General features: G+C 45.9%; 1 protein-coding gene and 1 pseudogene across 3 annotated transcripts in view; both read right to left on the minus strand.

Moving 5' to 3' along the window:
* Positions 1-608: 608 nt before the first annotated feature.
* On the minus strand, positions 609-1024 carry LOC115862842 (protein transport protein Sec61 subunit beta pseudogene; annotated as a pseudogene).
* A 2880-nt stretch (positions 1025-3904) lies between these two features.
* The window catches only part of THSD4 (thrombospondin type 1 domain containing 4), a 628347-nt gene continuing 618448 nt past the window's right edge, over positions 3905-13803 (minus strand). For all 3 annotated transcript variants that reach the window (XM_070044883.1, XM_030875085.3, XM_060294046.2), the window contains 3 exons: positions 13123-13302; positions 8552-8696; positions 3905-8090 (listed from right to left, as the gene is read on the minus strand). In XM_070044883.1, the coding sequence (XP_069900984.1) occupies positions 7948-8090; positions 8552-8696; positions 13123-13302 (468 nt within the window). In that variant the 3' untranslated portion in view covers positions 3905-7947. The remainder of the gene's footprint in view (positions 8091-8551; positions 8697-13122; positions 13303-13803) is intronic.

Consider the following 13803-nt stretch of genomic DNA (forward strand, 5'->3'; position numbering starts at 1 on the left):
GTCCTTGGGCAATTAATGTCCTTGATTGGAATCCATGTGGAGAGAGAGACTGGAACTAATATATGCTGAGACCATGTGACACGCCAGGCCCTGGGGAGATGGACATGGGAAAGACACAGGCCGGCCTCTAGGGGAAGCTGACAGTAGAATCCTAGTGCCACCAAGTGTTAGCTGGACACGAAACCTCTCTGAGTCTCAACGTTCTCGTTTCTAGAAGGGGGCAACATTCCAACTCCCTGGGTCTGCTGGGAAGATTTAATAAGACAGCATGTGTGAGGGTTCTCAGCACAGTGTCCGGCACATGGTAGACTTCTGACTTGGGTGCTGAAGAATAAATGGAATTTGGGGGTAACGAAAACGTTCTGGCAATGGTTGCACCACACTGTACTAAATACCACTGAATTTCACACTTTTTTATGAATTAAAAAGTTTATGAGCTGTAGAAAAAAAATTGATTCCTTAAAATCAATTCTCATTAAGTTCCCTGTAAAACAGCTTACAGAAAACTTCCTTTCTCATGAACAGAAAATCACCATGCTTTTGGTCCAAGATATGTTGGGGTTTTTTCCTTTCTTCTTCAGATGACAGATAGATGGATGGAGCTGAATCTATGAACGCGTGTACTTGCCGCAAATGTGCAACATAAATAGAGAAGCGACGAACAGAAGACTCATAACCAATACTGGAACCGGGCCGACTTTGAGCCCCGGTGAATCCTCTGTTTAGAATCGCCACATCCCCCCAGTGCCGGCTGGGGTCGTGCGGCCTGCGCTCCTCTCCGCAGCTGGCGGGTTTTCCTCTGCCAGACCGTGGATCTCGCCGCCCGGGCGGCCACTGCTCTGCTGGGAGAGCGCCCTGAGGAGACCACGTTAGTGCCACTGGGGGTCGGACGGGCATGCAGAAGACGGGAGGGCGGCAGGAAGCTGAAGTGGACAGCGGGGAAGCGGTGGAGCCCAGCGGCCGGAGAGACTGATGCAGGTTCACGCTTTAAAAGGATGAAAACAGTGAATTTTGTTAAGTGCATTTTACCGCAATAAAAAAAAGGAGTAAATGAAGATTTTCCAGGCAGAAAAGGTGGATGGGAGGGATGGGACGCACATCTGAGGCATAATAATAATTTTCTGAGAGTTACTGATGCTGCTGCTGCTGCAGGGCAGTCAGCGTCAAGGACGGAGCCTGTAGGCACTCGACTAGAGACTCTCTCATCCAGGGTGACTTTCAATGGGCTTTATTACCTAAGTCGTATTTCACGTTATTAGGCATCAAGATAACCCGAAAGATTTTGTCAAACACTCTGCTAAGCTCGAGCCCAAGGTAAAGTCAGCCTGAGGAGAGTTGGAAGAAGTTGTATTCCAGTTGAGAGATGGAGCCGCACGAATCAGCACAGTGGTCCCAACACTTTCTGCCTCCTGGGGGAGGTTTAAAGAAATACCTGTAAAAGTGCAATCCTGTAAAACAAAACAAAACAAAACTGAAATCCTGTAGAAGTGCACACGCCTGACTATTTTATCTTAAGCTCCTCAGCTGAGGTTGAGGACCAGTGTACCAGCAGACTGACGTCCTGCACTCCCTGTCCTCTTAGGGGTCCAGGCACCCCCAGAGCCAAAGTCCCACAGACCAACCGATCTCTAAAGGGCTTGGCTCTTCTTTTTAAAGGGCTGTGCGAAGCGACGTGAGTAGAAATGGAATAAGGCCCGAGAAAGCACAGACGTGTTAACAAAGCTGACTTTTTAAAACCAGTTTATTGTATTTTTACAATAATAAAAATAAATTAGTCATACACAAAAATAGTTGTCATTTTTGCTGAAAAGATTATTTACTCATATGATTCGCCTCCGCCTCTTTAAGCAGTAATTGACACCGTACAGGTGACTTGGGGTGGATGGGGTATTCTGTGGGTTCCTCGCTCCTGGCTGTGCAGTTGACAACCCAGAGCTCCCACCCCCAGCAGCGTCCAGCGGGGGCCCTGGAGGCGTGGTCAGAGCAGTGAAGGCATCACCTCCCTTACACCCCTCCCTGCCCTTGCCAGGGGACCCTGCCTCCGTCACAGCTCTAAGCCAGCCTCCCGAACAACTTCCTGCTGGTGATTCTAAGGAATGAGGCAAGACAAAGAGAAGGGATGAAACAGACCCTCCTAATTCCTTCTTCAAATGTTTGAGGATGAGGAGATGGCAGATTACATGAGCAAATACGATATTCAAGGTGGAAAGGTGGCAATCCAGAGAGACCTGTTTCAGGTATAATCCAAGGGGTAAAAACCCCTGAATGAGTCGAAAAGCAGAGTCGTTTATATTCGATCTTAAAACCCAGGAATTTGGCTAATCAGTATGCTAAATTGTAACTATGGACCTGGAATAAGACATCACGTGCAGCAACTTTCCGGGAAGCTGGGTTAGTAGTATCAAATTATTTTACACAAATGTGGATCGAATATGTAAATAAATACCTATTAGATCCCTTTAAAATTAACATATTCTAAATAATAGAACTATTTTGGTGTAGTGACTCATTCTGCCGGTAGAGTTCAGAATACACATTTCCTATAAACATCTTGTATTTACAAAGGACAAAATAATAAGTTATAACAAAGTATATCCTTCCGTCAAACTGAATGGTGGGGATCTGGGGGTCAAGGTGGAAATTATGTAACAGAATGGCTTCTCTCTCACTGAGGCAAGGGGCTCAACGTCTGGAAGATGCTAAGAAAGCTGGCTAGAGAATCCCACCCTGTGGGGGTCACTTTTCCTCAGCAAGAAGGCAGTCTCCCGCTGTTACCCGCCGAATAGAAAGAACCAGGAGTGTGGTTGAGAGGGGAGAGAATGACGCAGCTCCAGCAAAGGCGCAAGAAAGCAAAGTGAGTGGAGAAAGTGAGATGGTATTCAAAGGGTGCTAGTCTAGTCGAGGTTCTGCCCCCATCAAGGTGTGTGACCCTGGGCAGGGAACTAGCCATCGGGACAACTGGTTACTCATCTATGAAGCAGGACCAGACAGGGCAGCTCTGACCAACTGGCTAGTGGTTCTCCGAGGTATGAGGCCACGTTCAGCCCTGGAGAGGGGTGCGCCACTGGGTTCAAAACGGTAGAAATGGGAAGTACGTGTGCCGTGTACTTGCCATCCCAGACCAGGTGAATCACTAGAAGCTGTTCTACTTACAGAGTCACCAAAGTCCAGATTGGAGAGAATCTTAAAAGTCCTGTTGCCCCAGCTGCGTGCTCGAATCCTCCCTTCAGCATCCATGACAAAGGCCATTAAACCTCTGCTGAGACCTCCAGGGACGGGTCAGTCACCACCAACCACAGAGCGCTCTACCTTCTGAAGCCTCTCACTTGTAGAAAGGTGGTTCTTCTGTAAGAAGTAAAATGTGTCTCCCTGCAGCTTTAACCTTCTGGTCCTAGGATGGCTCTCCTCCGGGCTAAACATTCTCATGAAGTCCTTTCCACTGCTTCTCAGAGTCTACGCCCCTCATCAGGATTGGGCGTGCTCATCTGAATGTTGTATGTTACCAATATTCTTTTTAAAGTTTTCAACAATCACAAATACGGTTCACCAACATTTTCTCCTTATGTAGCCTAAATGTCGTATGGTGTATGTGTGTGTGTGTGTGTGTGTGGTGTGTGTGTGGGGTGTGTGTGTGTGTGTGTGTGTGTGGTGTGTGTGGTGTGTGTGTGGTGTGTGTGGGGTGTGTGTGTGGTGTGTGTGGTGTGTGTGTGTGTGTGTGGTGTGTGTGTGGTGTGTGTGTGTGTGGTGTGTGTGTGGTGTGTGTGTGGTGTGTGTGTGGTGTGTGTGTGTGTGTGGTGTGTGTGTGGTGTGTGTGTGTGTGTGTGTGTGTGGTGTGTGGTGTGTGTGTGTGTGTGTGGTGTGTGTGTGGTGTGTGTGTGTGTGTGTGTGTGTGTTTGGGGGTAGTTCCATCCCACTTTCTTGACTCACATTGAACTTTAACCACTGAAACTCTTGCATCTCCCCCACCTTGTACTTGCATTGTTTTCTGTTTTAATCCAAAGGTGGGACTTTATGTTGCTTCCTGGTGAATTTTGAAGATCCCAGGTTTCGTTCTAGTCTCCCAGACTTTTTTTGGTACTAGAATGTGTCATTCAAGCGTTACCTCTCCAGCTTCTTGGCATCCACCAATTTCATCAGGAAGGTGTCTAATTTCCCATCTAAGCCACGTAAAGAGTGTTTCATATGGCAGGATCAAATGTTGGCCTCCACCTGCCAGGCTGATAGAGGTTCCCTCAGGTTTGACTATTCAGCCTGTTTCAAGGGAAGTCATGTTTCTTTTTACCACTGATATTTGTGTCTTTGACATTAGAAAGCAGATATTCAAATTCTAAAGTGGCTATATTAAAGAAAAAGAGAGCCACTGGTTTAGAAAGTTACTAGTAACATCTGGGTTTCTCTCCCTGCCACACAGCTTGACAAAAAGAAATGAAGCCAGTGTCCCTCATTTTCATCCCTCTGGAAGGTCATTCTTTTTAAAGGAAAGAGTGTTGAATGCTAAACACTTTGAGGGTGAGTAAACGATACACACTCCAAGAGCCCTGGGTCAGAGAATTAAGGCAACGGGACAGATGGGAACAGTTCTGAGCGCTTCTGTCACACTGCACCTCCTCTAGGGCGGGCATTGGCCCTGCTCATCTGGCTTCCCCACCAGCTCGCAAGCAGGGGGCACTGTACACGCCGTTAATGAAATGAACTGACGCCATCTAGTGGCCAAGTTTACAAGATTTTTTTTTTTAAATGCCCTATTTCTTATGCTGTTCCTTTTCTAAGGGGAGAAAGGCGAGTCTACGTGAGATGGGGAGAATGGGCTGCACTGAACGGCTTTTGCCTAGGCTGCAAGAGGCACACTTTTCTTTTCTAATAAGTGATAGTAAAAAAAAAAAGCAAACTATTTCTGTTTGCAGTTTTGTTGATTTTTTTGTGAGAAAAACACAGAACAGTTTTAATTTATCTAATTTCAAAATTCAGAGCAGGGACTGAGGCAATCTGGTACACAGAAAAAAAAAGCTGTATTAAAATGTAAATTTCATTTCTGCATCATAGCCAGTTAAGGGACAAGGCAGAGGACTGAGACGGAGATGGTGGGTCATGGGAAGGAGAGGATGAGATAAGGGGACAAGAAAATGAGAAAGAGGCATCTCTGGAGGGAGAAAGGAACATTGTCACTGAAAATACTAAAGGACATTATCATGTGTGTTGTGCTAAGAACAAAGGCATTTAGACGTTGATATAAGAAACAAGGAGATTAGTAAAAATTAGATTTCCAAGTCAAGCTGATAAAAGCCCTCATCTAGCAATTTATAAGCTTTCCAGACATAAATGAATTCCAAGATTAACTCAACTATTTGTTGCAAGAGAAAAAAGACCCCTAGTTTCAGTACTTCTTTCCCTTGAAAACATGGGGTTGATTTATTTGCTCCTATCCAATTCCACAACTGGCAGGATGGCCGTTCTCATGAGAGGACCACTGTCCCTTTAAATAACTTTTAGGTGACATTTAAGAGCCACAGGACACTGCTGGATGTCAAAGAGACAAAGCCGTCACCCAGCCCAGTCGTGAGAATCCTGAGTTGGAAGGACCCAGGATGCTCACCTCCCACTTGGTGGAGAAATCCCTTTTAGGCTGGAGAGCTCACTCATTAGGACACCATACCTTTGTTGCACTGGGCAGCCTGGATGGCTAGAAGGTTTTCCCACAATCTGAGCTGAAATCAGCCTTTCTGCTCTTCCACCCATTGATCTTGCTCTGTCCTCCAGCAGGTAAAGAAAGCTTCCTCCAAAGAATCCTTCAAATGACTGGCTTGTACAGCAACATCTGAGAGCAGTTGCATAAAGGAAACCCTCCCTTGGGACGAGAAGCAAAGGCAAGTGGCGAGAGGGAGAGAGTGGGTGCTGGATGGAAACCAGCCATATGCTTGGCCTCTCTGGTCTGTCTTTGCTTGGTGGGCCCAGGAATCTGGGCCTCTGTCCTGCTGCTTATTGCATGAGTTACGTAAGGATCAGGAGAGATAGGGTGCTTTGGGGGAAATGATGGCTGGGGCTCTCCAGAAAGAGAAGGTCACATAAAAAGGCCAAATAGAATTTCTGAAAGCTCAAGGATAGTGGGAACCTAAGGGAGTGTGCAAGACTGAGCTGGTGATACTTCTTCCAAAAGCTGCAAATCATCACCAAATTAGCAGATTTTTGGGTTAAAGGGCTCACGGGAGAAACTCAGTTGCTATGAATTTCAAAGCAAATGCTTATTTTGAAAGGGAAATACGCCCAGGACCATAGTACTAAATAGATAAATTTTCTATACGCTTCCAATTTGTTCAGCCTGATTATTTTTCTTAGTGGGTGTAAGAATATATATATATATATATATATATTTATATATATATACGTCCCCCCTTCTTTATCCTCACTGATTCTTCAGATAGCTCATCTTTCATATGCACTGCATTCCCCTTCCAGCCACAGGCCTCGGGAACTACAGAGTTATGTGAAGTGAATCAGGGAAGACCCTGCCGCTGGGGCCATCGTGGAGGAGTTCACAGCCCCTTTTCCCAGGCTGGCTGCATTAATATAGATCTTAGTGCTCACATCTGGGAGGGGGAATATGGGTTGTGAGTCATGGGGGAAGGGAGGGATGAAAAGTCACAGAGAGACATCTGCAAAACAAACCAGAAATACCCAAAGGAGACTCTTTCTAATATAAATATGGGGCTTTTGCTGGGACAGGTTGGTTAGACTTTCCACTGGGTGATGTGTGGGAAAGGACCCAGAAGAGATGGCTGAGGAAGGGGTGAGAGCCCAGGGGACAGAGCTGTGTGCTCTGGAAATCTGCTCTGGGAGACAAAAGGCCAAAGGGTCCACAATGTAGGATTCCATGGGCGGCATGTACCACTGGGGAGAGGAATCAGAATTTCAGGCAATCACCTTTCTACCCCAATGGCTTTCTTACCTCATGGCATAGTTCCATTAAGGATGGGGTTTAAGAAACTGTGCGGAGTCCTGTCACCAGGACCTGTGACTTTGTGGGGGAAGGGAAAAAAGAAACAGACTCCTGAAACAACTGAGCACAGGAGATAAAGACTTGATTTTTGGCCCGAGGAAAGAATTCAAAGGTCTGGGCTTTGTTTGCTGAATGGGAAACTTCTCAGCCTCTAGGTCTGAAATGAAGCCACATACTGCAGACCTAAGCCTTCTGGACAGGCCTCGGGGTGACGGCTTTGTGGTCAGACGACTGGGGTCAGGACTCAGCTCTGTCACTGAATGGGTCAATTACCTGCTAACGTGGCAGGTAGGTTACCTAAGTTCAGTCTCAGTTTCCTTGTCAGTAAAATGGGGACAAGATTCATTCCCTGACTCCCATTCTGGAGCGCTGTGCTCACAGCCGCTAATGAGCTAATATCTCTGAATACACCTGCAAAACAATAAAGCTCTAAACTGGCATGAGATATCTGTGTCACAAGGCTGGAAAAGAGCCTAATGTCTTTGAGAGTAAAAATAGGCACAGGCGGGCTGAGGTAACAGAGGGATGCAGGCATCCTAGCAAGGCTTAGGGGGGCTCTGGGGTGGGGGGACTGTCTCCTCTGATTCTCCAAGGGGCGCTGGTATTAGAAAGGCCAGCAGCACTGGGGCTAGGCAGTGCCCAGACAGGGCCTGACTGCTGACTTAGAAAGTGCCAGGACGGGAGTCGGCCGAGAGCTGCACGCAGTCCCCACCGCTCGGTCTGCAGAGAGCGCAGGTGCCAGGTCTCTGAAGGAGGGGTCAGCAGTTCACGGTGATGCTCAAAGGACAACTGTGGCCTTGCTCCTGGGCACCGTGTGTACACTTTATGAAGGTGGGGTGCTGACTAAGTTGGCTGGCAGCTCCACAGGCCAGGGAGCCCCCAGGAGGGGCAGCAGTCAGCCAGTCCCACTGCTCACAGACTCCCTGACCTGCCCACGGTTGCGGAGCGGGGTGTTATCTGCTCCCCAGGAAGCCTGAGTGCCTGTTGGCCACGCGCGTGCAGGAGACGCAGCAGGCGGTCTTGTAGTAGTTGTAGACGCAGAGCCTGGCCTGGACCACCACGTTGCAGTTGTAGTACCTGTCCTTGCAGTTTTCATCTGTAGCAGAGGAGAACAGAAAAGACTCTCTGAGCACGAGGGGCAGCCTGGACTTAGGGAAGGAGGAAGGGCGGTGGGTGTGGCTCTTCATCCCGGTCCTGCTGTTTATTACTGATGGGAGGTGTGAGTGTGGGCTGAGAGCTTATATTTTTTTCTTCATCTTTAAACATGCAGTTGAAATCTATCTACTTTGGCCATAAGGATGCTGGAACCAAATCTCTGAGTGCATTGCTGTTTTAATCAATTCCCATGTAAGTTTATCTGTTGATGGGTGGCTTGGATTGCCATCTGTGTTATTAAACTATGAAATATATACCCAAAGGATGCTGACCCCCTTCAACTCCATGACTAGGCACAAGGTCACAGAGAGACGGAGATGAATCTGGCATTTTCATACCAGAGAACAGGACGGAGCTTGAGAAAGATGAATATTTTACTCCAAGATAGGACTCCCTACTTACCAACTTCAGGGACGCAGTCCTGAGGGTTACAAGATTCTTTCTCTTCTGGTTTCAACTGAGGGTCACAGAGATTACTGAGGGTCATCTCATCAGACAGACAGCGCACTTCCCGGACGCGGAAGCCGCCCTGGCAGCTCTTGGAACACTGCCCGGGGAAAGGAAGAAAGTTAGATTTCTTGATAGCCCATTAGCTCAGCACACAGGAGAAGACAGATATTAGAAAATTTCAGACATCTACCAAAGGAGACAGAGTATTAAACTCCCCTGCACCTAGCAACCAGCTTCAACACGCATCCACTCATGGCTAGCCACGTCTCGTCTGTACCCACCCAGGTCCATTATTTTGAAGCAAATCTAGATATCATATCACTTCTTCCATAATATTTCTGTCTGTAGCTCTAAAAAACAAAGACTCTTAAAAAATTACCACGATACCATTATTACACCTAGAAATCAACAATAGTTCCTTATCTTCAAAGATATATTCAGTGTTCCTATTTCCATTTGCCTTGTGAATCTCAATTTTTTTAACAGAGTTTTTTTTGGGGGGGATCAGGTCTGTATATTGCAGCTGGTTGACGTGCCTTTTACGACCCTTAATCCACGGGTTCCCCTCCCCGGTGTTTCTTCTCCCTTATAATTTATTTGTTGGAGGAACTGAGTCATTTGTCCTGTAGAGTTTCCCATAGTCAGGATTTTGCTGACTGCATCCCCATGGTACTGTTTGACATGTTCCTCTGTCTTCCGCATTTCCTGCAAATTGGAAACTGGATCCAGAAGAGGCCTTAACAGGTGCAGATTTGATTTTTTTGTCGTGAGACTGCTTCATAGGATGTGTATGGTTGTCTCTCTTTGGAGGGGGCCAGCAGCCACTGGTGAGCAGATCCATTAGTTCATGTGGGGTTGAAAAATGGTGATAATATCCTAACACCTCTTCTTCTTTTATAAGCTGAGAATCCAAAGAATCCCTACCCCTTCCTCACATATATTTACTCTCTGGTTACCCAGTGGTATGGCTTGTTTAGGAGAGACAGGGTAAATTCTTGACTATTTTCTTTTATTTATCAGTTTTCAGAATAATGAGTTGGTTCCCCTAGCATCCTACAATGGTGGAACCTCTAATTAGTTTTTTTTATCATTACAAACTTATTATAGATGGATGGATTTAAACATATGTGATGTATTTCATTAAATCCATGGTAGTTATTATTATTTTTTGTTTGTTTGTTTGCGGTACGCGGGCCTCTCACTGTTGTGGCCTCTCCCGTTGCGGAGCACAGGCTCTGGACGCGCAGGCTCAGCGGCCATGGCTCATGGGCCCAGCCGCTCCGCGGCATGTGGGATCTTCACAGACCGGGGCACGAACCCGTGTCCCCTGCATCGGCAGGCGGACTCTCAACCACTGCGCCACCAGGGAAGCCCGGTAGTTATTATTTTTACTGATGCCCCATCAATGGCTATCAGTTATTATTTTCACTGATGCCCCATCAATGGCTATCAGGAGCCCAAAAGTTGGTTCTTGAGCCCTTTGGACATGAACTCGTCTTTGAGACTCTCCTTGCTACCTGGTATGAAAAGACATCCCGATTTAATTTATACCTATAACAGTCACAGACCTGGACTCAGCCATTTCTCTAAGAATTCTTGGCTCCGTGTAGTGGGGAGTGGCATTTTGAAACCGTATTCTGGCGGATAGGCATGCCGTTTGCTACTGGGTTGGTCATTGTTTCCAGGCTCTTTCAGTGGATAAAACAGGGAAAAAAGTTTTTTAAGATAAATTAATTTGTGAGTTCATACTGATATTTCTAAGTCAAATTCAGGACAACAGGATTTTCACTTAAATCTCTTCTACTTTTGGTCTGTATCTTCTTTCTCCTAAGTTAAGAATCCTATTTCTCAAGGATACTGGGGATAATAGAGCTCTACTATCATACTAGCATATTTACTGGTACATATATTATCACAGTACCATAAAGTAGATTATTCATTTACTTTATCACCCATTATACAACCAATCATCTCAGAACACAGGACACCAGCTATCACTAAAAATGTGATTATTGCAAACACTACAAACATTTTTCTGCAGTCCTTTTTGTCCTTAGGGATGGATAGTCAAATTACTATGGCTTACAGCCACATGCAAGGGTGCTGATGCCACCAACTGCATACATATTTAGGTTAATTTGTTTCATTGCATTTTCCATTTTTAGGGATTTATTTTTTTAAAAGAATAATTTTGTTAGAAAAAATTTTTTTTTTTGGCTGTGTTGGGTCTTCGTTGCTGTGCGTGGGCTTTCTTTAGTTGTGGCGGGCAGGGGCTACTCTTCATTGTGGTGCGTGGGCTTCTCATTGCGGTGGCTTCTCTTGCTGTGGAGCATGGGCTCTAGGCACGTGGGCTTCAGTAGTTGTGGCACGTGGGCTCTAGAGCGCAGGCTCAGTAGTTGTGGCGCACGGGCTTAGCTGCTCTGCGGCATGTGGCATCCTCCTGGACTAGGGCTCGAACCTGTGTCCCCTGTGTTGGCAGGAGGATTCTTAACCACTGCACCACCAGGGAAGTCCCTGTTTTATAACTATATAAAATATTTACTTAGTTCCAAACTCAAAATTTATAAAACAAGGTAAATTAAAAAATGTCTTGCTTCCATCATCTTTGCTACTATAGTAACTATATATTTCATATTAGTTTCAGTTCACTTATTTATTTTTAAATTTACATGCAGAAAAATTCAGTTTTTGTGGTGCACAGTTCTGAGTTTTGACAAATTCAGAGAGTCATGTATCTCCCACTGCAATCAAGACAGAACTTTCATCACACACAACGAATCCTCTTGTGTTGTCCCTTTGTAGTGAGATTCACCCTGCTCCATCCTCTGGCAATCACTGATCTGGTCTCTGTGCCTATAGTTTTTCCTTTTACAGAATATTATGTAAATGTAATCATACAACATACAGTTTTGGGGGGGCTCTTTCTTTCATTTAGCAAAATGCATCTGAAGTTCCTCCAAGTCGTGGGAGGTATCAGTTCATTCGTTCTTGCTGCTGAGTGGTACCCCATTGTTTGGACGCACTGCATTTTGTTTATCCACTGACCTGCTGAGGGACGTCTGGGTTGTTCCCAGGCAAGGCAGGTGTCTTTGGAGTTGGTGGCCTTTGACGTGGCCTGGTGAGTTTGGCCCTTTCTAGACTCTCTAAGCAGAATGGCAGAAGAAAATAGTGATCTGTTCCTGCTTTCTCAAGGGCCTTGGTCAATATCAAAATAATAAAATGGTAGTTCCCAGAAGTTGGCAAAACATCTTTGAAACTCAACACCTCCTTTATTCCCATTTGCACCCAAGGTGTGGTTCACCACATACCCAAATGGCTGTCATACACTGTCTGAAAACAGAATTCTCAGCTTTTATCCACATATTTTATAAGAAAATCCCTTTGATCACCTTTGAATGATTTTGAGGAAGGCTCTGGCCTCTACTCTGGAGTCACCTACAGCCACTGCTTGACGATCTTCCCTGACAAAAAGCAGAACGAACACTGGCCCCCTTGTGTCCAAGTCATGTGAAATGGTCACTGGGAACGATGACCTCAGGAATTTTTCTGTTTTAGGAAGTTTCTTAACAATAAACTCTTTCACTTGAAAAAAAAAAAGAACTTTATCACTGTTTCCATCCTTTTCCATTTCATTCCTTACTAACCTAGTTCTCTATTCACTCTGTCTCTCTGTAGCTCTGTCTTTCTTCATTTACCCTCCTTCCATACAAAAAAGGATTTGAGATGGCTTACGAAATACATAAGAGGGCCACAAGACAAAAAATAAGTGAGGAAACTGGGGTAAAAAGAAGATAAAAGTAGGAAAGAGAAAGAGAAGCCAGAGAACATTAGCACCTATAAGTCACTTTGTATATTCTGATAAACTCTCTCTCAGAGATGGGCCACAGTTTTGGCTCTGAGTTTCCTAGTAGCCAATTCAAAGAGAAAAACAGGATCAGTCCCATAATCCATATTGTCTATAGGATTTTTAAAAAAGTGTACAAAACACACACACACACACACACATACACACACACACACACACACACACACAGGTATGGAGGCCTGACAGAAATTCCTCCAGTGGGATTTATAACAAGATCACTTCATGATGTTGTATTCTCAACAGCATCCCTGAATCCTTTCAGCCATCAAACTTCTGCAGCAGTATTTCTCAAAATGTTGGTTACACCTGTAGCCAACTCACCTAAGGAGCAAATTCCTTGGCCACGTTGGACCCAGAATCGGCCATTTCAAACAGATCCCCTCTGATTCTTATGCACACAAAAATTTGAGAGTCACTATTTTATGGCCTCTATAGTTTAGAAATCAAGATTGTCCCAGTCTCAGGCTCCCCACTCCCCTCCAAGCAGGCTGAGTCCAGGGCACCCTGGCTGTGACCAAGTAGAGCTGATTGCTGCAGGGAATCTACTCGAGGGCTGAGCCCAGTGCCTGGTACCCAGTAGGCGGCTCAACAGTGCGGGGGGAGGGGGGAAGCATAATGATGTACTAACACAACCTCTACCAAAAGCACCGGGACTTACCATGCTCCATTCTGTGTTAAACCATTTGGCTCCGCAGGGCTTGAGGTGGCAGGATTGCTGGCTGGGGGGTCTCTCCAGGAAGGAACATTCATAGGGTTCCAGCACTTCAAAGGTGTCAGCGTTCTTCCTAACACAAATCACCTCCCTCTGTTGGGTCCCGCTCCCACACTCGATGGAACACTGGAGAAAGAAGCAGAGAAAGATGGGTGCCACATGACAGAAAGGGGACGAGAACTGCCATCCATTGAGCGATGTTTACCAGAGCTTACCATCATTGATTCAGTGAGGAAGAGCCCGAGGGTGCCCGGAAAACACTTCTGGAGGAAAAGTTGCACACAGATTCCAGTGTTCCTAACACTTCTGTGTCTGGAATGGAGAGTGGGTGCCCTGAGTTCTCACAGCTCGAGGATGCTGGCTGCTGAGATCCTGGCACCCTCAGTGAAATGTGAGTGAGATAGTGTCCCGTAGGCTTTCCCACAGAACATACCAGCCAGTCAGTTTGGTTTTGTCTGGTAGACTCCTGACACCTCTCACTGTAAAACAATGAACTAACATTCTAGTTTATCTGCTGGTCTTTTAGGGGAGGGAACTGGGAATGATTTCATTTCCCAGAGTCTGCATGCCTCTGGATGAAGGGCTACATTAAAATTCTTTGGGACACACAAAGCTGAGAAGACCACA

The sequence above is a fragment of the Globicephala melas genome, chromosome 2 (genome assembly GCF_963455315.2).
Source record: "Globicephala melas chromosome 2, mGloMel1.2, whole genome shotgun sequence".
NCBI lineage: Eukaryota > Metazoa > Chordata > Mammalia > Artiodactyla > Delphinidae > Globicephala > Globicephala melas.